Source organism: Cupressus sempervirens, chromosome 9 (assembly GCF_028749045.1).
Source record: "Cupressus sempervirens isolate cs-2001-9-10 chromosome 9, ASM2874904v1, whole genome shotgun sequence".
Taxonomy (NCBI): domain Eukaryota; kingdom Viridiplantae; phylum Streptophyta; class Pinopsida; order Cupressales; family Cupressaceae; genus Cupressus; species Cupressus sempervirens.
The window spans coordinates 305,820,056-305,845,020 of NC_143126.1; the positions used below are offsets into that span (position 1 = coordinate 305,820,056).

General features: G+C 36.2%; 1 protein-coding gene across 3 annotated transcripts in view; it reads left to right on the forward strand.

The window, feature by feature from the left end:
- Positions 1–24,965, forward strand: part of LOC149538618 (uncharacterized) — a 262,043-nt gene that overhangs the window by 15,236 nt on the left and 221,842 nt on the right. For all 3 annotated transcript variants that reach the window (XM_089799930.1, XM_089799931.1, XM_089799932.1), the window contains one exon: positions 22,564–22,696. In XM_089799930.1, coding sequence (XP_089656056.1) covers positions 22,601–22,696 — 96 coding nt within the window. In that variant the 5' untranslated portion in view covers positions 22,564–22,600. The remainder of the gene's footprint in view (positions 1–22,563; positions 22,697–24,965) is intronic.

The following is a 24,965-nucleotide window of genomic DNA, read 5'->3' on the forward strand; positions in this document are numbered from 1 at the left end:
ATCTTCCCTATTTGGTGGGAGTCACTCCTCACCCTACTTTGCTATGTTCTTCATTGGAGATTATTGTAATTTGAAGTGCTATCATTATTTGAATATGTAATTCTGTTTACATCACAAGCATTTAGTGACTAACCATTTGGTGTTCCATTGTGTGCCAATTTGTATTGATTAGATTATATTCATACTTGCCACAAATCTTCATTCCCTTTGCATAAAATTACAAGAGTCATTAGCATCGAAGAAATTTTTTAGTATGGCCCTTGAGACACCTACCATGTAATTGTATGGTCACACTCTAACCTACGATCTAGACTGCAGTAGGAGCACTTGCTCTATAACCTCCATATCCCTCCGCATAGTTTACCATCTTGCCATAAGGTCACCACTTCCTACTATATGAAGTACCTTTCTTGCTGTATGGTCCTTGACTTGTCCATCGTATGGTTATCCAAAAGGTTGCCACAAGGAAGCATTGCCCTACACCATACGGTTTGAGTTTGTAGTAGCGTTTCATACTTGCACGTTGTACACTTTCTCCTAGACTTAGGAGCTCTCTCCTAATATCTGCCATATGACATTCTTACTAGGTAGTTTGGGTATATGACCAACAGTTTGGAACATCCCAATTGTATCAAAGTTGGTGATCTTTCCAACTTGTTGGGTGGTATCAGTAGACAAAATTGGGGAACCAAGCAATGAGATGATGATATTGCTACAAGAGCTAACAAGAGAGCAACAACAACTTAGTGATATATTGGTGAATGAACAACAACTCGGTGAGACCTTGGCGAAGGGACAACAACAAATTGGCGAAAGCCTTCAAATATTTGAGGAAGTAAGGACAAATAGAGGTAACAATGGGCACGGTGATAATTATGTCAATGGGAAGCCTCACACAAAGTGCACCTACACATGTTCAATGATGCTGACATTTCCCCAAAGGCCAAAACAACGTGAAGAACAAGACCCTACCTTCCTGGAGATGCAAGATTAGTTCTAGTAAGATTGGTTTGATGCCGGATTTGGAGTAGAACTATCTTTCAAGGATTATGTGGATTTGTGGATGGTATGTTCTAGAAGGCAGTCATATAATGATGACATCAAACTAATGATTGGCAAGATAAATTTAGGCTCCTTTGATGGGTTTGGGTATATATTAGCGCGAGCATGGGTACAGAAGGTGGAGACCTACTTCTTTCTCAACCTAATGCTTGAAGAAGAGGCAATCAAGTCTACAACACTTCTCTTGGAAGGAGTCGCTCACAAGTAATGCATTATGGGATGGTCACCCTCAGTCTTGATTAAGTCACTTCATATTACTTCACAGGGAGACTTATAGACTGCTTTGACAATACGGTTCCAAAGCACAACTTTAAGCTGTTGGTACAACTAAAGGATATCGGATTTGTGGACAACTACATCACAACATTTGAGAGATTGTCAGTGTTGGTTACATACATTTAAGAGATGAGTCTGGTTGTGTTGTTTATGGATGGATTAACAAAATCCCTAAAAGGTTGGGGCAAGGTTTTTAGCCTTAGTGCACTCATGACGATAATCAAGAAGGCATGTGACATGGCCACTTCATCTTCTTTGTTTAGGACTTATTCACACCCCAAGCCACCCCTCATTTCGAAGAAGAAAGACAATAGATCCCTTCCGAAGAAGCTATCATTTGATGAGGCAACCAGAGAGGAGCTTAGGAGGAGAAAGCTCTTCTTTAACTATAAGGAGTTGTGGGAACTAGGGTACAAATGCTTAGGCGAAGGGAAAGTCCATTACATTGAGGTGATGTTCGATGATGAGGAGCATGAAGAACTTGAAAATCAAATGTGATGGTTAACAAGCTCCTAAGGAGGTTAACATAAATCATGCAAAGCAGATTGCCACATTGTACAATGAGTAGATGTCATTGCAACACTTGTTGGTACTTCGAGGTGCACTATATTCTTGTTACGAGGCATACTCCAGGGACAATGTGTTGTTGTCATGCTTGACAGTAGGGATACATTCATCAATTAATCCCGTGTGAGCTGAAGGGGTTTGTGTACTGCTGGGTGGATATTTTGCGACTGACAGTTTTGGGTAAAATCCAGTCGCAAAATAGGTAGACCAGCCACAACGTGTGAGACAGAGTCTCTCCTACCTTAAAGGGAAGACTCCCTCTTCTCACCATTTCTTGGATCAACTCAAGGTAAGCAAGAAGTTGAGAGATTTGAAAGGATATTACCAATAATCTTTCTTCTTAGCTTTTAGGAAAGAATCCACTTACTCGCGGAGCGAGTAATGGGCAAAATGAATTCTTGAACTAACTCAAAGGCTAGCTAAAAGTGTACAAATTTGGTTCTAAGTCCGGTCTTAATCTATGCTACAAGAATAATCTTTACTCTTGGGGCACAAAGACTTCCAGAATTAAAGAATTCTAACTATTTTGTGAATTAAGAAAGAGATACAAGCTATAGTCAAAGCTTCTAGTCTATATAGCTCCACAATTGCTCCTAGTCAAAGCTTTGGCTCCAATTGTTTCGTAACTCTTTATACTCAATTATCAAGAATGCAAAAATACATGAATCAAAGATAACAAATGCAAATCACAGTCAAAGTTTCCAACTTGCACAAATAACAATTGCACTCAATCAAAGTTCAGCTTTAATTATTTATTTGTATTCACTTTTCTTTCAAAATAGCACTACACAATCAAAGTTATGCATGCACAATTTCTCTAGAGATCTTGCATACAATAAGAAATGATATTACAATGAAGGAGCACTCCTTTATATAGGCAACGGAGTTGAGAAAAATGAGGAAAAAGTGGGAGCAACTCAACCAACTTTGACCCGGTCTAACTTAACAAGAGAAATTAGTGGATTACATGTCATTACACATGTAAATCGTATTACATGTAACTACACATTTTCATGTAATACATCCTCTTCAATCTACAAATATGAAAAAGAGAAGAAAGAAAACAGAAAATAAGTAAAACAATCCTAAGGATTATTTTTAACTACCTTGAATTTGATGATGGCATCATGCACCGTAGGAAGATCTGAAATCTCCATTGTCTCTGATATAGCTTATACTCTCATTGTATCGACTTATGCTGATTTCACAATTTTGGAATTTGCCGCGAGAGAATCCTGTAAGTGCTTTGCTAGGGATTTGCACAAAGCAAACTTGTTCATTTTATGAGAACCAAAATCTTCAGAATCTAAATCAGCATCGACCCCGATTGTATATTCTAAAGTCATCTCTTCAATCACAACCAAGTTATCATGTTCATCAAGAACTTGATACCTATTTCTTCCAAGTCGCACATGATTCTAGTCTCTATTGCTTGACAATCTGATAAGATTGCTTCCAACTTTGTTACAAGTTTTCTTAATGTTTCTTCTTTATAGCCCATGAGTCCATGACATTTATAGAACATTTCACAAGATGGAACAACATCACATGTGACCATGGTGTCCAAATCAGATTTGGCGATCTCATCCCAATCATTCAGAATTTCTTTTAGAGTACCAACTTCCTGACTTAAAGATATAATCAAGTCATGCAACATTTCTTCAATCTATTTGATACATTCAAGAATTCTGATCACATCTGTGATGGCTTGAACTCCTTCAGAGACAACTTCTCCAAACCAAATTTTCGTTGCTTCCATGATCCGTTCCACTTGAGGTGTCCGAGATGTAGTGGTTGTATGTTGCAAAGACTATTGTTGAATAATCTCATTCAATCAAGCTACTTCTTGCTTAAGCTAATTCTTTTTCTTCCACAACTCATGATTGCTCTTTGAGACATTAGCAAGTGCATCATGAGCATCTTGTAGACAATTCAATTGAGATTGCTTACCAAGTTCGATTTTGGTGAACTTGCAATCCAAACGGTTAAGTTCTTCAACTAGCCACTAGTTGTTCAACAACCTCCACAAACTTTGTTTATTCAGAATCAACTACAATCTTTGAAACAATCTTATCTTTCAAAGATTTAGACTTGATTTTCTTAATAGGAAGATTATCTGGGGGCAGCACAACCTGCCTTCTCTTCATAGTAATCTTGCCCAACCAAGCAAACAAACTAAAACCCTTATCCTCTGATCCAGGAGTAGTAACAACCATCAACATTAATCCTTATTGTAATTCTTTAGTATCTGTATAGGCTTCAGTTTGTATTGCTGTACCAAGAGGTGCTTTTCGAGAAAACTCTGTCATGAATGTTTCAAAACTAGTTATTGAAGTATCAAGTTGGGAAACTTGGCCTTTTGTGAATGTCGTAAACTCCTCAAACATATTCCCCAAGTTCTCACATTGTTCAATTGTGAGAATAGGAGGTGTTGCTGAGGAGATAGGAAGTGCCAATGTATTCACCTCTAAAACAGGGATGGTAGATGTGAAAACAATGGAAATTGAATCCACGTCATAGTCTGCGACATCAAGAAAAGGTGTTTCCTGAATGGATGGACCTTGCTGATTTATTGGTTGCGGAGGAGATATGATCATAACCTCTCCCTCCTCTTCATGAGATTCTTCTTCAGATGCAGTTTCTTCTTCAGCTTCCTCCTCATCAGATTCTTTAGCCTGCACGGGTGCTTGTGAGGGTTCTTGAGATGACTTAGACTCCTTTCCACCTTTTAACTTGAACTTACGAGATTGCATTGCAATGAAAGAAATTTGAGATTTCCAGCTGAGATTTCCTTCTAGGCGGTTCAAAACTTCCACAATCCAACCCAAGTTTGGTATTCACTCTTTTGAGACCTTTGACCTTTAAGCTTTGTTGGTATTCACTAGAATAGATTGAAATCTATCGAAAATGGAGATACCTTCTTTCTACTACCACTGTATAGGAAAAGGACATTGCTTATCAAAGCCAACACAACGATATTTTGGATCAAGAATATCATCATCATCCTCTATCTGAAAATTATATGGAATTTCAAGCATGTTAAATGATTTGTTGTAGAGTGAGCCTACAATAATCCATGCTCATAATATCTAGTTCTGTGCACAGGTCAACACTAGGAGACTCATCCTCTTTCCTTAACTTGCACTCGCTTTCCATAGGACTGACCGGATTGCAATCATCCATCTGAAACCTTTTTAGCAGTTCTCTAACAAATTTAGATTGAGAAATGAAAATAGCTTCCGCCAATTGACAAATTTGCAGCCCAAGGAAATAAGACAACTCACCCATCATTGACATTTCAAATTCTTTTTCCATACTAGCAGCAAATTTCTTTGTCATTTTGGAGCCATCACTTCCAAAAATTAAATCATCAATATAAACTACAAAGATAAGAATGTTGTTACCATCCTCCTATACATACAAATTGTTGTCCACATATCCCTTTTTGAAACTTTGCTGCTGTAGATGTTTATCTAGCCTATCATACCAAGCTCTTGGAGCTTGTTTAAGTCCATACAAAGTTTTCTTCAGCTTGCACACAAAGTCCAAATTGTTAGTCAAGACAAACCCTTCAGGCTGTTCAACATACACTTTTCATTCAATTCACCTTTTAAAATGCTGATTTTACATCCATTTGGTAAACTTTGAAACCTTTAAAAGTAGCAAAAGAAAGAAAGATTCTAAAAACTTCTAATCTTGCTACAGGTTCAAAAGCTTCATAAAAAACCATGCCTTCAACTTGTGCATACCCTTTACATACTAGACGTGCTTTTTTTCTTATTGCTTTCCCTTCTTCATTTACCTTGTTATGAAACACCCATTTGTGCCTATGATATTCTTATCCTTGGGTCTAGGCACAAGCTCCCATGTGTCACTCTTTTGGATATGCTCTAATTCCTCTTTCACAGCAGCAATCCAATGCTCATCCTTGGCTGCCTCTTCAAAACATTTAGGCTCAAACAAGGAGATGAGTGAAACATCATTATTCAAGGTACTTGACATTCTTCCTAGCAGCTCTTGTTCTATTTCCAGCCAGCACTTGATCTATAGGATGATTTTTTTGCACAAATTTAGATGGAGTTTTGAAAGAGGATGTACCAATTTCGTCTTGTGGATCGAATTCAGAAGGAACATATGTAGTTTCAGCTTCATTAATGAAAGATACTCCATTATCACTACACCATTTTGTTATGGTGTTTTAAGAGCTGAAGCTTGTCTCTTTATTCCACGTTGTTCACAAAAGCTCACAAACTCATTACAAGTAAATTCATCACCATTATCAGAGCGTAAGCACTTAATCTTCAAATCCACTTCATTTTCAACCAAAGCTTTAAACATACTAAACTTATCTAGAGCTTTCGATTTTTCTTTGAGAAATGCAACCCAAGTCGTCAGTGAAATGTCATCTATCAACAACATGAAATATCTTTCAACTTGTAGACTTGCTGTTCTAGTTGTCCGATAAAGATCCATATCGATAAGCTCTAGTGGTGTGCAGCTGGAATGTTCCTTTGGTTTGAAGGATGCTCTTGTTTGCTTCCCTAGTTGACAATTTTTGCAAATGATATTTGCTGGGTTCTCTAGCATAGGCATATCTCTAACCACTTCTTTCTTGCCGATCTTAATCAGATTGTCAAAATTTATGTGTCCAAGTCTTTTATGCTAAAGCTATGCCTCTTCAACTTGATTTAAACAACAACTTTCATCATTAGTACCATCAAGAATATAAAGATATTCATTGCTCTAGTTACATTTGCAACAAACTCGTCTCCTTTCCTAATGATACATGAATTAGAGTTGAAAGCTAGATCATATCCTTGGTCGCAAAGTTGACTCACACTTAACAAATTGTGTTTTAGACCTTGCTAGATCATATCCTTGGTTGCAAAGTTGACTCACACTTAGCAAATTGTGTTTTAGACCTTTGACATAAAACACATTCTCAACTTTAGTTTGACCATTATATAACATAAGAGCTCCTATATCAACAACTTCATCAGATGAACTACCTCCAAATATAACCTTTCTACCTTTCGTTTTCTTGATAGAATGAAACTTATTCAAATCACCGGTCATATGTCTAGAACAACCACTATCTACATACCATGTATCTTTTTCATTTCTAGCAAGAAGAGCAGTTTGAACAACCAAAGCCTTAAGAGATACCTCCTGATTCTTCTTTCTCCAAACTTTAGTAATCTTTGGTTTTCCTATGGCTTCAACATTGTTAGATAACCCTACACTATTATTTTTGCAAAATTTTGCAGCATGACCAAAGTTGTTGCAGCAATAACAAATGATATTGTATTTACCAAAACATCCAAAGGAATTTCTGTTAAAGAAGTAAGGCTTTCTCCTGTTAAAAAATCTGCAATTTGTGGGTTTGTGTGCAAAATAATTACATGAGAAGCAATAATCATAGAAGAAAGATTTATTCACCTTGTTCAAATGGTCCTGTTTGATGATAATAGGCTTCCCACCATTTGAAATTGTTCCTTTCCTTGAGACATAGAGCATTGACCAACTTCAAGTCCAATGCCTCTTTTGTTAATTGAAGATTTTTGTGAAGAAAGAAGATTGTCCAAAGACATGCCGCTGTTGTTATTTGTTACCTCTTCGCTTGACAATGTTGTAGATTTCCCAATGTTTCTTAGAGAAACAACTTCAACCTCTAACCTGGAAATATTTGCTTATTTCATTTTAATCTAATTTTCAAGATCCTCTTGAATTTTCCTAGCTTCTTCATTTAGAATTTTTGAATCAGCAAGAATATTTTTAGCCTCACAAAGAGCCACAGTGATCTTTACTTTCTCTCGACTTTCAACTTGCAGCAGATCTAGAAGATTTTGATTTTTCTTCTTGAGATTTTTATTTTCAGCCAAGGTTGCTACAAGCTCAAGTTCTAAGTCCACTCCTTCCAAATCATCATGCTCTTCATTACTTAGTTCTTCATCTCCATACTCATAAACTTGGGTATCCTCTACAGCCATGCAAGCAATGCCACCTTTAGGTTCTTTACCTTGAGTTACATGTAGTTGTTCCCAAATTTCCTTTGCTGTACTAAAATGCATGTACTTGTCACGCTTTGAATCAACCAAACAACTTAGGATAGCACTCATGCCTTTGCATTGACTGACCTTCTTATTTTCAGAATTTGTGAGTTCTAAGGGAAGTACACAATCAGCTGAAATACATTTCCATACATCAAGACCAAGAGACTTAATGTAAATTAGCATTCTAAAACTTCATATGGAAGTTTGTTCCATCAAACTTAAGAACCCCACATTTTTCATGCTCTTCCAAATTTGAACCATCTATTGCCATGAACAACATTACATCATTTTGAGGATCATCCTCACTGCTAGAAGAACCATTGCTGCTATCCTTAGAGTAGAGAACCTTTAGATTTATCAGATTTCCAATGTCCTCTTACGAATTTTCTAGACCTCCTAGATTTAGAATTTCTTTCATCACCGCTGTCATCTTCTTTCTCATAAGGACATTTTGATGCAAAATGGCCAAGTTTACCACAGTTAAAACACTTTAAGTTAGCTTACCTTTGTGCTTATTAAGACCTTTTTTAGTTTTCTCACAAGGTCTACAATTTCATCATTTGAGCCTTCCTCTGAACTTTCACTTTGTTTTTGCTCCTTTTCCTTGCCAACTTTTGCAGCCTTGATTGTTGTTTCTCCTTTAGATGTGCTCTCAACATTCCTCCTCATTTCGTAGGCTGTTAAAATACCATACAGTTTGTGTACAGTAAGAGTATACAAATCTCTCGTTTCTTCTGCAGCAGAAACTATTGAATTGAATCTGAAAGGAAGAGTGCAAAGAATCTTCTGAACTATAGTCTTCTCCTCAACTGTTTCACCCAAACCTTTTAGAGCATTAACTTCATCAACCCTGAGAAAATAAGCATCAATACTCTCTTCTTTCATGAAAATGCCTTCAAAATCAGTTTTGTGAGTTTAAACCTTTGCCTTACCGATTTTATCATCTCCATGATAAGTATTGAACAATTTATCCCAAACCTCCTTAGCTGTAGTACAATGCATCATTTTAACAAATTCAGATTCCGACAAACCAACATAAATGAGCATTCATGGCTTTAGCATTGTTCACAAAATCTCTCTCTCCATCAACATCCGTGGGGTTTGAGCTGGAATAGTATATCCATCGACCACACTCACATAAACATCAAAACCGAGAGACCGAATGTAGGTTTTCATAGGAACTCTCTATAAGGCATAGTTGGTCCCGTCAAACAGAGGAGCATGGTTTGTGGCTAGACCTTCTAAGGCACTCATGGTGATACAGGACATACCCATCCTCAGACTTTTAAGCTTTTGAAGACAGAACTTGTCTTTGATACCAATTGAAAACACAAAAATACTAAGAGGGGGAGGGGATGAATGAGTATACAGACATAACAAATTCACAAGAAAAGATTTAAGACAATGACACATAATTTATCACATGGAAATCCTTTTGGGTAAAAAGCATGGTTCACTAATCAGTCAATAATGGGCTGCAACCCAGTACAACAAAGGCTTCAACCTTCACAATTTTATCTAAGGCTCCAACCTTTCTAAGAGCTACAACTCTAACTGATTGCATGACTTTAATCATTACAAATACAACTCGATGTCACTATAAGCAAAAGATTGTTTAGAAACACAACTAACAACAGTCATAGCATTGACTACCTTCCAGAGAACTCTATGACAGCAAGTACTTTAACTATATGCCTTTTAAAACGTGGAACCTTATCACTGGTCTCAGAGAAGTCCTTTTAAACTATTCAGATTTAAGGATAGCTTCCAACCTTCTTAGTTCATTATGCTGCCCATGTTTATTTACTTACAACCACCAACAAAACTTTTCACAGTCTTCAGTTTTGTTTCAATATGTGTATATCTCTGATAGAACTTTAGTGATGAACCCCCTATTTGAATGCTCATCACCTTAAAACCTCTGAAAAAATCTCATCCTGTACTGTTCAACAATTTTTTCATCAAACTCACTCTATCCTTTTCAGCACTTGTTATATATATACTTCTTCACATCCCCTTAGAACATATTCATAATTTTTTTTCCGCATTTTCTGTTACTGTCATCAGCTTGCTGATTACATTCTCTGACATTTGACAATTACATTCTTTGGATACATTCTCTGACATTGTTTGTTTTGTCTTTTTCAAGAATAGAGAATCTTTATGATAGTTGCAACTACTTGTGCATATGATTTGTAGACACAGTCCAAATAGAATAGAAAATATTTATGACACTCGCAGCCACTTGTGCATATGATTTTGTAGACACAATCCAAATATAATAGAGAATCTTTATGATAGTCGCAGCCACTTGTGCATATGATTTTGTAGACACAATCCAATTAGAATAGAGAATATTTATGACACTTGCAGCCACTTGTGTATATGACTTTGTAGACACAGTCCAAATAGAATAGATTATCCAACATCAATAGTGAAATTTGTAACTATAGATTATCGATGAAAAATATCAGCAAGAGCAAGACATGGAGAAGACAACCTCCTATTTCCATTATGGACACTATGAGGTCTTGGTCATGCCATTTGGGTTGACTAATGCTCCGACCACCTTTTAATCTTGTATGAATCACATTTTCAAGAAACAATCGCACAAGTTCATATTGGTGTTCTTCGATGACTTACTTATCTACAACAAGGCATGGGAAGAACATTTGAGGCATTTAGATGAAATATTGGAAATCATGGAGTCACAATCATTGTTTGCTAAAAAGTCCAAGTGTGAATTTGGAAGGACGAAGATATTATATTTAGGACACATCATTAGTTTGAAAGGGGTTCAAGTACATCTAGAGAAAATTCAAGCCATTTGGGATTGGCCAACTTTGAAGACTCTCTTAGAGCTGTGGGGGTTTCTTAGATTATGCAGTTACTACAAAAGGTTTGTGAAGGCATTTTCATTGTTGAGTGCTCAACGTCCAAATTTGACAATGAAGAGATCTTTTTATTGGGATGAGCAAATGCAACACGCCTTTGATAAGTTAAAGGAACTCATGAGTTCATGTCTAGTTCTGGCACTACTTGATTTCATTGACCCTTCATCCTTGAGTGTGACGCATCAAGGGAAGGCATCAGGGGCAATACTAATGTAGGACCGTCACCTATTGCGTTTGAGAGTCAGAAGCTCTCGAGAGTAGAGCAATTGTACTCCATCTACGACAAGGAGATGCTTGCCATCATGCATGCACTGGCGAAGTTTCAACAACACCTCGTTGGAGCAACGTTCATTGTTTGAACCAACTGCAATAGCTCAAGATATTACTTGGAGGAGAGGGATTTGAACAAACGACAATAAAAGTAGGTCAGCAAAATCCAAGCATTTGATTTTGATGTTGAGTATGTGAAAGGTAAAAGTAATGTAATGGCTGATGCCCTATCAAAAAGGCTTGCCATATGATTTGTCCTAGGTTTTGGTGGATTGGAAGGTACATCTATTGGTTGAATACTCCAAGAACACATTCGCATGCCAGATGATGGATGGTCAAGTGTAGGATGTCATGTACAAGGTGGTTAATGACATTATTTGTTACAAGGACATAATCTATTTGGTACCTAACTCCAGGATAAAGGAAAGAATCCTAAAAGAGACACAACTCACCCATTGATAGACATTGTGGATACTTGAAGACTTACTGACTAATTTGGGAAAGGTTTTCATGGAGGGGCCTTAAGAATGACATATTGCAATACGTGCTAGAATGTTCCACTTGCCAACAAAACAAATCTGAGCACACCTCACTTGCAGGACTACTTCAACCGTCACCAATCCCTAACTAGAAGTGGGATAGCATCTCAACAGATTTCATTATTAGGCTTCCCAAAGTGCAAGGAAAATATTGTACCTTCATTGTGGTTGTTCATCTAATCAAGTATGCCCATTTCTTTGCCATATTCATTGGGTACTAGGAATCTCATGTGGAAAAATTATTCTTCCATGAGGTATTCAATTTGCACGGTCTTCCCCGAAATATTGTGACTGACAAAGATAGCCGCTTTCTCAATATCTATTGGATGTAGTTCTTTGTGCACATCCTCCATTCTTCATTTTTCTTTGGTTCTAGTATCATTGGTACAACACATGGGCTATCTTATTTGGCAAACTAGCTCCTAGAATCAAGTCCATCTAATGACTGATCTATTTCTTTGGTGGCAATCCGTCAATTACATTATTGGATACAATATCCTGAAACTCATCCAACAAATCTACAACTTTTACAGTGACATCTTCTACTTCCTCTTAACTAACTTTTGGAATTCAAGCAAAACACATGCTCATGCCTCATGCCTTCTAGGAACTTCCTCACATCAACTAAACATATTCTTGCATTAGTACATACCTTTTCCTTTGTTTCCTTCAATGGCTTTAGATTGTGTTAGAATCCATCTTTTATAAAAGAATAGGTATTTGCATATCCATCATGTACTGCATGGGGATCAAATTGCTAGGGTCTCCCTAATAACAAACAACAAACATCCATAGGCATAATATCATATAGCACCTCACCATGATAGTTCTCAATCTTGAACTTTACCAGACATTATTCATTGACCAAAGCCTTATGATCCTTTTGCAACCAAACAATCTGGTAGGGATTCAAATGCTTCTTTTTCTTTGCCTTCAATTTATTAAACATTTCTTTTGAAACAGGATTATTAGTACTACCACTATCAACAATGACACTGCATTCTTTACCATTACACTTACACCTTGTGTGGAACAAATTCTTCCGTTGCTCAGGTTCATTCTCATCATTCAGCAAGGCTCTTCTGGTGACAAGGATCTCTCCTCTTTTTGCATCTTCAAAATGCGATGACTTGACATCTTCGTCTACATGTGCAACTTGTGCATTGTTGTTTGGTCTTCTATTTGTTTCCTCTAATGTTGGGGACACTCATAATCTCTATGTCCTCCACAATGGAAACATGTCCCATGAAAACCTCCTTTGCCTAGTCCTTCCCTCTTCCTCTTTCTCTTTGATCTCTATTATTTTGATTGTGAGAATGATTGGAACTCTCAGTCCTCGGATTTCGGTTGGGACCCACATCTTTATTTTTCCTTTTGTTCTTATATCAATTGTTTTCCGCATAGATTAAATGATTAATGCACACAGACAATGGAAACATGAACAACAGAACTCCGTATATTATTCGCATATGCCAGAACATTACATTATGCTTGATAAGATGATTTACAATGATCCCAAATGGGGTATAAATACTTTCCACCTAACCTTCCTGAAAGGGTTCGTCGACTACATAACAATACTAATCTATCCGTCGGCTACAAATCTTTACCGATGACATGAACCCGTCGGCTACACAGTATCTACTGATGACATGAACCCGTCGGCCACACAGTTTCTACCGACGACATCATCCCCCCCAAAAGAAAAAGTCATCTCCGGACGACAATTACAAAATATCCGAGACAAATTAACAAACAAAGTACAGTAACTGACGAACTACAACAAGATAGATCATTTCCACATTCGTCTCGTGTCTGCACCAAACTGGTCTCCAGCCCACGATGCATCTGTAGCCTCTGCTAACACAATACTATCTCCTTAGTCAAGCTGACCTTGATAGCCACCTGTTGCTACTTTCTCTGCTTCCAACTTCTGGGTACCCTGAGCCAAGTGTCGTTGTACTATCTTCAACTGGATGATCAGCTCCTCCCGAGCTCTCTATGCATCCACCCAAATAGCTTCACGTTCAACACCTACTCTGAATGCCTCAAAGCGTAACATCCCTCTCGAAAGGCTTGCTCCGGTGCTCTCTCCACCTCTAGCACACTATGCCTGCAGCAGCTCTAGGTCTCATCAATCGGTAACACTTCCCACAACTGATAACTGCATTGGGGTCTAGGGGGCATTGCGATAATTTTTCTTTCTCCTTTTCTCTATTGTCTTCCGTGGCAAAGGTTCTGAAAATTTCCACTTTGCAAATTCCCACTTAGCTGTCTAGAACTTCCCGAAAATATCCCTTTCTTACCTGAAGACTTCTATTTCTCCCACAGTGTGGGAAACTTCTCCCACGACATCTTTTTCTCCCATGGCTTCTTTTTCTCCCACGGCTTCATTTTCTTCCATGGCGTGGGAAACTTCTCCCATGGCTTCTTTTTCTTCCGCGGCATGGGAAACTTCTCCCACGGCATCTTTTTCTCCCACGGTGTGGGAAACTTCTCCCACGGCTTCATTTTCTCCCTACTTCTAGGTTCATAGGGCAACGATGCCAAATGTTTTCCGCATAGATTAAATGATTAATGCACACAGACAATGGAAACACGAACAAAAGAACTCCGTATATTATTCGCATATGCTAGAACATTACATTATGCTTGATAAGATGATTTACAATGATCCCAGATGGGGTATTAATACTTCTTGCTGAACCTTCCCGAAGGGGTCCGTCGGCTACATAACAATACTAATCTATTCGTCGGTTACAAATCTTTACCGACGACATGAACCCGTTGGGTACACGATATCTGCCGACGACATGAACCCGTCGGCCACATAGTTTCTATTGACGACATCAATTCCAAAAGGATCTTTTACTGCATCTTCCTCCTTGACTTTGCCCTCTTTTATTTCCTTTAAATCTCTTTCTCATGCTCTCTTCTACCTTTAATGAAAACTGAAACGCCTCTTCATTACTAGTCATTCTAACCAGACTCAGCTCCTCCTGGATACTTGGCCTTAATCCATTAAGGTAATGAACAACTTTTTCCTTATCAACTTTTTGCATGATCTGTTCTAATAAGGACTCAATAGAACTCTTTTGTATATTCCAGATAGATCTTTCCACTTGCGTCAACCCTTGCATTTTCTTGAGCAGGTCAAACTTGTAGTCAACAAGAATATATTGTCTTTTCAATTTCTTCACCATCCGGTCCTATCATGTGATTTTCTCCTTTCCTCTTCTATACCTCTCCAATTTGTAATGACCCTGCTCAAATCTAACCTTAAAAATGCTGATTGAAGGCTCGAAGAATTTTGTCAAACACTTTGCATACAAGGGGTCATATGACTGATATAACTTTTCAGTTTGCTAAAATGACTCTTTTCTTCAATTTGCATCAATAAGAATGCTTGCAAGAAGACTCTAGATTGTCTAAACAATGACCTAACATGAATGTGCAACTAATTTTGGCAATATTCAATGCATATATATGATCTAAGTATGAGAAATGAACACCTACAGCCAACTGACATTTTTACAAACAGTTGGTATGCAAACTAACTAGCTGATAATAAATGATATTGAATTGCTCAAATGACACCAGCAACTATTTTCTCCCTAATTGCAATGGAATTTCTAATACAATGCTCATGAAATATGGCCAAGACTCTTGGCATTTACATGGATTACAAAATATGATAATCAAACCCTAGGTTGGCAATATAGATAATCTAAAAATTACAATACTCTTTCACTTGCAAAATCCTAGCCTTCCTTTGATATCAATAATGCCAAATGGCAAACAAAGACAAGTACAATGTAAAATAGTAAAGTGCTGAAGCTATATTTTGTTCTTAGCTGAAAACATACATTTCTTAGAAAATATGCCAAATGCCAAATGAAAAGTGAAGAACTTGATTGTAGATGGCTGTAATAATTTTTACCAATGCTGAAGATGCCAACACCCAAGCCAAAGTCACCCCAAATCTGAAAATGTACTTCCTTGCAAATTTTCGAAAATGTCTAGGAGTTTCGAAAAATTCCTTAAAAATAAATCATGGCATTTTGGAACTCCAAAATGCACTTATCTGTATGTCCTCGATGATAGAAATCCGATGCAAAAATACCCAGAATGATATGCTAAGTAATGAGGAAGATATGAACAAAAATGTGGTTCCAAAGCCCTATCCTGAAGTTCTGAAAATTGGATCAGACTTGTAGCAAAAACGAACTAGCAGCTATAAATCTTTCCTCCACCACAATTAAGCCTTCTAAAGATGTCCTACAATCAATCCATGACTGAAAATGAATAGTCTTCAAAAAATGCCCTCCTATAATTTCGGGTCTACTGAAAGAAGCCTCTTAAAATTTCGGATCTGCTAAAAATGGCGTCCTATAATTTTGGACCTGCTAAAAACAGTCTCCTATAATTTTGGCCCTGCTAAAAATGCCTCCTGAAATGCTGAAAATGGCCTTAAGCCCAATGATGCCCTAGCTGAAGTGACTGTAGTATCACCTCCAAATGTGCAACCCTTTAGAGGATATCTCACCCCCTCAGTTATGCGAATCCAAGGTAGACTTCGTTCCCAAAGACCTAGTGACTATCTGAAACCACTTGGCTCCATAATAGACTATGTGACTGAATCAGAATTTGATGTCAAGGGAGAAAATACAAACTGGATGATCAAATGCAAGACCCATAGGGTCTATTTATTTACTTTTCAATAGCTTCCTCTAGAAGTCACTTAAACATTCTAGAAGCATCCAAATATTCTTATGAAATAAAGTGCACTTTTATAAAATATTACTTTATAATAAAAAGTGCATCTCAACATCAAATTATAAAACTAGGCCCGAATAAAGTAACTTTACTTTATAATAAATGTAGGCCCAAATCACTAATCAACTGTAAGGACAAAATACTGCCAAATAGTCGTTGGTCGACTCTCTCCACATCACCACCAGTCTACGAGAGCCTGGGATAAACTGATCCGGCATGCCAAACAATGTTAGCCAAAATGAGGACATGACACAATTGAATCTCATGCCACTAAATTTTTGCATGACCTTTTAGTTTGGCCTTCACGATTTGACCCTCTTAGGATCTTCAACATCTCCATACTCAAAATATTCTTCCAAATTATTGATCCAGTCGATCAATTCCTCTGGGTTAAGATTTCTTGAAAAATGTAGGGACTTTAATCTTGGGTCTCTCTCCAATCTTGGAAATAACCCTAAAAAGTCTATCCTCCTCAGGATCTTTAGCCGCTTCTGGTGCTTCTTGTTCAACTTGTCCTTTTTAAATTACTCCTCACTTTTGTCTCTTACCGCAATATTCATTCCCCTATGCAATTCCTCTTGCAATGCTTGCATGTGATGTCCCCTTTATAATATCCTTAGATATTGGGACAACTACTTCGATTTCTTACATTACACTATTTGAACTTTGTAATTAAACGATGTAATGGAGATATTGTCCAATATCACCTTCTTCTGACTCAATCTATAATGTATATAGAAAATGGCTTTATCCTTATATATATATATATATATGTCTCTCTCAGCTCTCACCATTATAACATATGTTAATACTACAGCAATCCATTTCTTTTCTCAGCGTAATTTACATTCTCTTATTCATTTCTTTAAAAAATATTCTTTGTTATCAATCTACCACAAATATTTCCTCTATAAGAAATTCCTGCAACTTCCTTGATTGTGTAGGGTTATTTGTATTTTCATTATATAATAGAAGACTGCTGGCATATATCATTTTTTTTCCTGCTCCCAACATGTATATATCTATTGTATATAAGTGGTATAATCATCAAATGTGGATAGATTATCTAATCTTATAATTATCTACCATATTGCAATTAAAAGAAATTCTCTATTGACTGGAGTATACAGTAGTTTCTAATCTGGTCAACTTATATGCTTGTTACCTGCTGTATTATGAGTTGTTCTTTATGAGTACCAATTGCTTGGATTTATTGATTACTTGATTAGATGGGTAAATAGTTACCAATCCAAGATGTCATCTATGCATGCATCTGTGTGTCCGGATGAATAATCTGTAACCTTCTTATATGCTAACTGTGAAATAGAATTCTGATTATGTTCCTCTTATATCGCTGACTGGATATATGCGTGTTTGTCCTTATTCCATGTCTTTTTCTCCCATGTAGGCTTTTATGGTAACACTCTTATGTTATCCGTTTATATATATCTTTGTTTCTTATAATTTTGAAATGCCGTATTGTTTCTTGTATTAACTTTATCGCTTCTATGGGTATTGTGATTTTATTGTTCGCGTCTGCTAAAATTCTTATTGCCACCACATAACTGCAATAAGAATTGAGGTTGTATCTACCGTTGGGGCTGAAGATCATATTGTTTGCTGAATTGATTTGTTTGCTTGGTAATTTCTTAATATTTGTTGACTGGTCTTAGTGTTCCCTCCTTTACATTTGGTGCTATTACTGAGTATAGGCCATTGCCGATAAACTTGTCACTGCAGTCCATAATCATGTGTTTTCTAATTCTAACTGCTGAGTCTTATTTGCAGAAGGTGCCAATGTATGCTTACTCCAGTTTACAGTATTAATTTTATTTCTTGTTTTTGTGATGAGTCAGCAATTAGGTTGCTGACAGTGCTCCTTTTCTTTAGATATTTATATTTTTCCCCAGCTCTGTCTGTATTCTATGCTCCACGATTAAGGCTATCATTGATTGGTTTCTTATTTCAGGCACACCTGTAAAGTTATATATATTCACATCCTTATTATTTTTCTTTGATCCATCGATATCTATTCCTCTGCTGGAATATCTCCACCATCGACTATAGTTTGTATTATATGCAGGAATTATTTTAGATCGAATGCCAAATCTTGGTTCAAGGTATCGTTGGGGATAATCTCCAGGCTGTGTTAAATCGTCACGTTCCTTGCTAGCTCCAGCTATATTTCTATATATTCACCTTATCAATCACTGGTTGTCGGGTTTGTCTTGTTCCCTCTTCTTATTCACTGACGGCACATATCATTTTCAATCATAAAGTTGTCACCTTCAAAGTCATTTGATCTGCCTTCTTTCATATCTTTAAGTTTCAATTTCATAGAGTTTGATATATTTCTTTTCTATTTTATTCGCTGCCAACATTTCTCGAGTCCCTTAACTTATTCTCTGACTGTAAGTCCAACTACTAAATGCTAAGCTTTTCCAATCTCAATATCTTATTTTATTCACTTCCCTTCCTAATATATGTGTATGGATCAAAGGTCATGACCATTCATAGTTTATATTTGTATTTAATATATTGGTTCGGTTTATATTAAAATATTTGATTAATATATATCTATGTTTTAGTGATAATACGTCTTTAAGGTAAACTAGATAGGTTTATTACTAAATGCATATAATCATATGCATTATATAAATCATATTAATCATATATCTTTACAATAAAAGTATGTTTGTGATAGTAATAGGTTTATTATTAATTATATATTTATTCAAGAAGTCATGTATATTGATTCCCATAATATATCAATTGATATAATAAAATATTATACCAATTTGATAAAGTTAAAAGATTATGTTAGAATACTTATTTATTTATTATTATTATTGTTATTTATTAAATTCAATCTTAGAAATGGGTATTATTATTTATTTAACTTTATCAAATGCAATTATAATTATATTATATTTATTTATTTAATCTTATATTAACTATATTATTATTAAATTTGATTTTGGAAGTGGGGACATTACATTGCACTTGTCTCTAGAGGGCTCTAAAACCCTCTTCTGTGACACCAGCAACTCTCCTGCCACGGTTCCTTTGTGGAGGCATCTTTTGCACTTATCACTCAAACCCATAAGCACAATCTTGGTGCAAACTGCCTCATGTTCGGCGATCTATCTACATACTCAGAGCTTCTGCTCTGATACCAGTTGACGAATGGTACTCCCCTTCTCAATAGAAACACACACAATAGAATAGAGAAATAACAACAAATTGGAAGAACCAAACAATTGCAAGAACAAGAAACTTGCTTTCCATTATCTCCAATGAGGTAAAATTACAATATTCAACAATATAACATGCATAGCCACACGGGCATTTTCATTGCAATATTCTGCAACCCAGAGCCACCATATACATCCTTAGAACTACCCTCGATAACCCTACAGGCTTTCGTTAAATAGGGAAATTTTAACTGCCCAAGAAGATCTAGAAATTTCATCCTAAACTTTGAGGCTAACCATCCCTAAGATATTATTGTTTATATTTTATTACAATGGAATAGACCCCAAACAACTTTCGGAACTCGAATGAGTTTTTGAAGGAATCTTATTTTTCCATCCTAAGTAGCTTAATTTCTGGGGACCATAACTTTTCACCTTTTGATCTGATTTGGTATCATAACCCCATGTCGGAAATGGTACGAAGTGACGGTTGGCCGAGGTTTGACCCCCTTTTGGAGCCTCTGAAGCCTTCAAAATGAGTTCAAAAGTTCTATACCCTTTTGCCAAAATAATTTTTTTTCAATATACTTAAATCCAGACTTGATCTTGCAATGAAACTTTACTGACAGGCTGATATAACCCACGTGAACCTCTAGGGAAGAAATTAGAATATTTTGATCTCCAATGACCAACTTACTAAAAATAGTAATTTTCTAGAAATAGTAACTCTACACTGAGATAGCCCTTATTGACAAACCAGACAATATTTTTGGGTGATTCAAGATTTTCCTTACACCCAAGATGCTCTTGCATCAATGACATGGCAAATGATATGACTTGGGCCTTGGCACAAAGATACACAACCAGCTCAAGCAGGTATCCAAGTAGCTCAAATTGACACTTTTGCCATTGTAACACGCAAAATGTACCATTTATTGTAATTATTAATTGATTTAAAAGTAATATTAATTATATTTTAATTTTTAATTTTAATTAATTAATAATTACAATAAATGGGACATTTTTTGGTGCTATGTGGATGTTGCCCAACAGACAACCAAGCAGCTGATGGATATCTGATGAATAATCAGCAGCTTGATAAGCATTACATTGCAATTCTCTATTACTTCAAGTGATCCTTCAAAATTTATATGACCTTGATCATCAACCTTTGCCATCAATGACAAGATATTCAACAAGGGGGCCGTGCTACATCCTCAACCCAACAACTCTATTGAGATATATAGCCAGCTTGTGAATTTTGTAATCATTCAATATATCTTCTTTAGATAGTCAAATCGGCCTAGCTGATATAATTAGCTATCCAAGTTGGCTTGGTAATATCAAAGGCATAAGTAACATGTAAATAGGAGATAGTGAGTGTTATTCGATTGTCACATTGCAATTTGTATTCTTAGTGCAGACTTTTGGGGGCTTGTACCCTCAAAGTAAAGTATCTGCAACCAATTTCCTATTGTTTTTTCCTTCACTGCAAGTTGGTTCATTACATATGCAGATAATTCTTTGATTATTTATTCCTCTGTCATGCAAACAAAGCAACTAATCTGCCTTGCTAAACTACCTAGGATAGCTCCTTGTCAAGGGGTGCATGCAAAATATTATCTAGAAGGTAGTTTAGTTAGCAATTACTCTTTGTAAAAGAGAGGGGACTGAGCACTAGATATAGTCCTAGATTTTTGGAAAACCTTGAGCTCCCTGGGAAAAAAATGGTTTTTTTGTCATACTCTAAGACATTCCTTGAAAGAAACCTGACTGATATTTTTATCTCTGGTTGCAGACAAGACCTTTCCCTGTCCTTTTTTTTAGTTCCTCAACTCTGAGCTCATCTCTTATTAATTTTAAAATTAAGGAACATTCAAATTGAATTTTAGGTTGCTTGATCTAGTACTATTTCGATTTTGGATTATTAGATCTCATGGGAAGTGTTGGACATCTCATCTCTTATTTATTTAAAAACTAGGGAACATTCAAATTGATTACAGGCTGTTTGATCTAGTAACCTATTTGGAATTTGGATTTTTGAGATCTCACGGGAAGCCCTGAACATTGATGTCTGTCATCCAAATCTCATACTTTTTTTTTCACTAACTCAAGGCGTGTAGATTAAAAAGTGACTGTGTTAGTTCCTCTCGGTGATCTCTTATGGCATAAACTTTGGACAATAGCCTCTAGGCCTTGGTCTCCTTGTAATTCTTCCTCCACTGTTTTCTCATTTCAACCCTACAGATCCTTGACCTCTACCTCCTCTGTATGCTGTGTGCTGTTTACTCCTGTTTTGCTACCTTGGATGCCTTTTCCTGGTTGGCTTCCGGCAATAGAAATCAGTTTCAATGAATCCATTAAATGTATAAATAAATATTTTCAGATGTAATACATGTTATACAAGGTTTCTTGGAAGGGGTGTTATTAAGTTTTATCTATTGAATGAGAAATATTTTGTTTTTCTCTTAGAGCATGTCTTATACATGTGCCTAATTTTTAATATTTTAATCTTCTTTTACTAATATCTAATTCTAGTTGCTCCTTTTCTATATTTGTCTATATACCCAATCATCAAATTTCAATTTGAGAGGGGAAAAGATGGAACATTATCTCTTGAAGGACTTAAGAAATTGCTTTTTTTTATATCTAATTATAGTTGTTCATTGTCCATATTTGTGTATATACTGTTCTATCAAACATCAATTTCAAAGGGGGAATGATGTAGCATTAGCTCTATGTGAACTTTTATGAAATGGGCATGCTCACTTAATTAGGGCTGATTTTGTAATTTTTGTTTTTCTGGTTGCCACAGCTTCTATCAAAGCATAAGAATGACTTCTAGGCTGGAGATTGCTAAGTCTAGTATTTGTATCACTTAATTTTTCAATTTTTAAATTAAAAGATGTTTGACAGTTATATTTCTTTACAGGACAATCTGAAAGTCTTTCCTGATACTTTCATGCAATATGGACACACCTCAGTGTTTTCCTTTCAAAATTGGACAAGATGCCGAATCAAAGTCCCATACAGATGGTTATCGTGGAGCTTGGTTTCGTTGTAAGGTAGCATTTGACACATCTCAAAATGGCCATTTTTGTTGACCAAGAAAGTTGGTTTACAACTTTACTGTTTTCCTTTTTACTAAATTTTTGCTTTTTAATGCTGATTCTCTGTATTCTGCATCTTTATTCAAATAATTAAAGAACGCATTTTTATATGAAAATGATGCTTCTCATCTCTCTTTGTTCTATAAGATAGTAATTTAGTATTTAATACTGTCTTGATTCATTGCACTCTTTTTGAAGACACCTAAACAATTATGGTTTGATGTGTGGAGTTTGATTGCATCACTTGCGAATTTGAATTGCAATGGCTTGCAAGCAGCTTAACAAATGATGCCACTCATGGTTTAATAAAAGTTAAGCTCTCACATGTCAATGGTTAAGGGCATAAGGGCATTAATTTTGTTGAATTTGACATTGATTTGTAATATATCTTAATTGTAAGGTTCTATCCAGTTGACCAAGGGAATTGAATTAATTAATTAATATTATATAAGGAGGGCTGAGTGAATTAAAAAATAAAACATTAATTGTGGCCATTTTATGATTTTCCCTCCTAAGGGCCCATTTGAATCTAAAATATTTTGGAAAGGTCAATTGAGGTAGTATAAAAGGAGATCATTTGGAAGGAATGTGGCATTGAAGTTTTGGGATTCAATTTTATTCCTACAGGCTACAATTCAGTTGACAAGCTAAGTGAGTTAGAGTTTCAGTGGGGTTTCATCTCCAGTTTCAGTGGGGTTTCATCTCCACCCTAGTCACCCATCTTTCCAAATTCACAAATTTTCTGACAGTCCAATGGAGATGAATTTGCAGATTTATGTGATTCCAGCACTAATATGCAGAGATTCAAAAGTTGAAGGAATCAGTGTTACTTCAAAGTAATCCAATTGTTGTTTGAATTGAGGATAACCACATTAAAAAACATTACATTGACTATCGATTTTGTGCAAGACATTGATAACGATTATTGGGCTCTCATGAATAGTATAACCTGATCTTGCATTGCAGAGATTTTATCTGCATTTGTGACCCACAACATCTATCATCTGAGTATTTGTGGTCCAGGTGGACATAGTTAGGTACAAAATGCTGGATTGGGTCGTGTATTGATTGTTCAATACCCCAAGACTTCACACTAATCTGGGTGTTTATCACTACCACTATGAAAGGTTAATGAAAAGATGGAAAGGTGGTTCACAAACTTCATCATATAATAATGGGGCACTGAAAGTATGCACACATTTTTTGACCGGACCAATCTTTATGTTGAATGGAATGAGTGCAATCAGGTTGCAAAGTGATTTAAACAATTGAAATTGAACCAGAAGTTTTGAACTTCAGATCAGGCCACTAATTATTATATGAACCAATCTTGATTTGAGCTTTGAACTCCAGATCGGGCCACTAAATATTATATCAACCAATCTTGATTTGAGCTTATGTAGTGCATACTAAGGAATGTTTTCTGATCAATGTTGTATAGGCAATCACATCAGGAGGTTGATCATATCTTGCCAACATATGCAAGTACCATGACATCTTATTTGAGCAAAGACCAATAAGTATGTCCTCTCTGTACTTATGATATCTTATAATTATGATAAGCAACAATTCGGAGCTGATCTAGGACATTTCAACAATTCCATGCAGTGAAGACTCAGTAGGAGGCACAAAGCCTTAGAGGCATTGGCTTGCATCCTCTCATAAAATGCAGCCAACAATAATCTCTATGGTGATCGTCATACTTGTGACGAGTGACCAACAATATTTTCAAAACTAGAAGCAATTGCGGATATTGGAATTGTAGCATTGAAAAGAGTCCCATAATCATAATAATCAATTCTGGCATTGTCACTGTAACAACCACTTTTCCCGGGTCTTAATTAACAACTAACATATCAAAGAAATACAGTTATTACTTCATTTTCATAGGAAGACAGCTATATCAGTTATGTTCTTGCGAATGAGATTAATGGTTACAAATACTTAAATGGAAAACTCATACCTAACATCTGAAAACACCATCAATGAATTTACTATGGAAATTAAAATCTACATACCATGGAATTCAAACCGAAATTCAATGTAGGGATGCTTCTGCAATCACCCAGATTAGTCCACAAATATCACTTAGGATCAATTGACGATTACCATCAAATACCACTATATCATTTAGGGCATCACATACCACTGTATCAATTAGGGCATCAATTACCATTGGATCATTTAGGGCATCAGATACCACGGTATTATTTAGGGCTTCAGA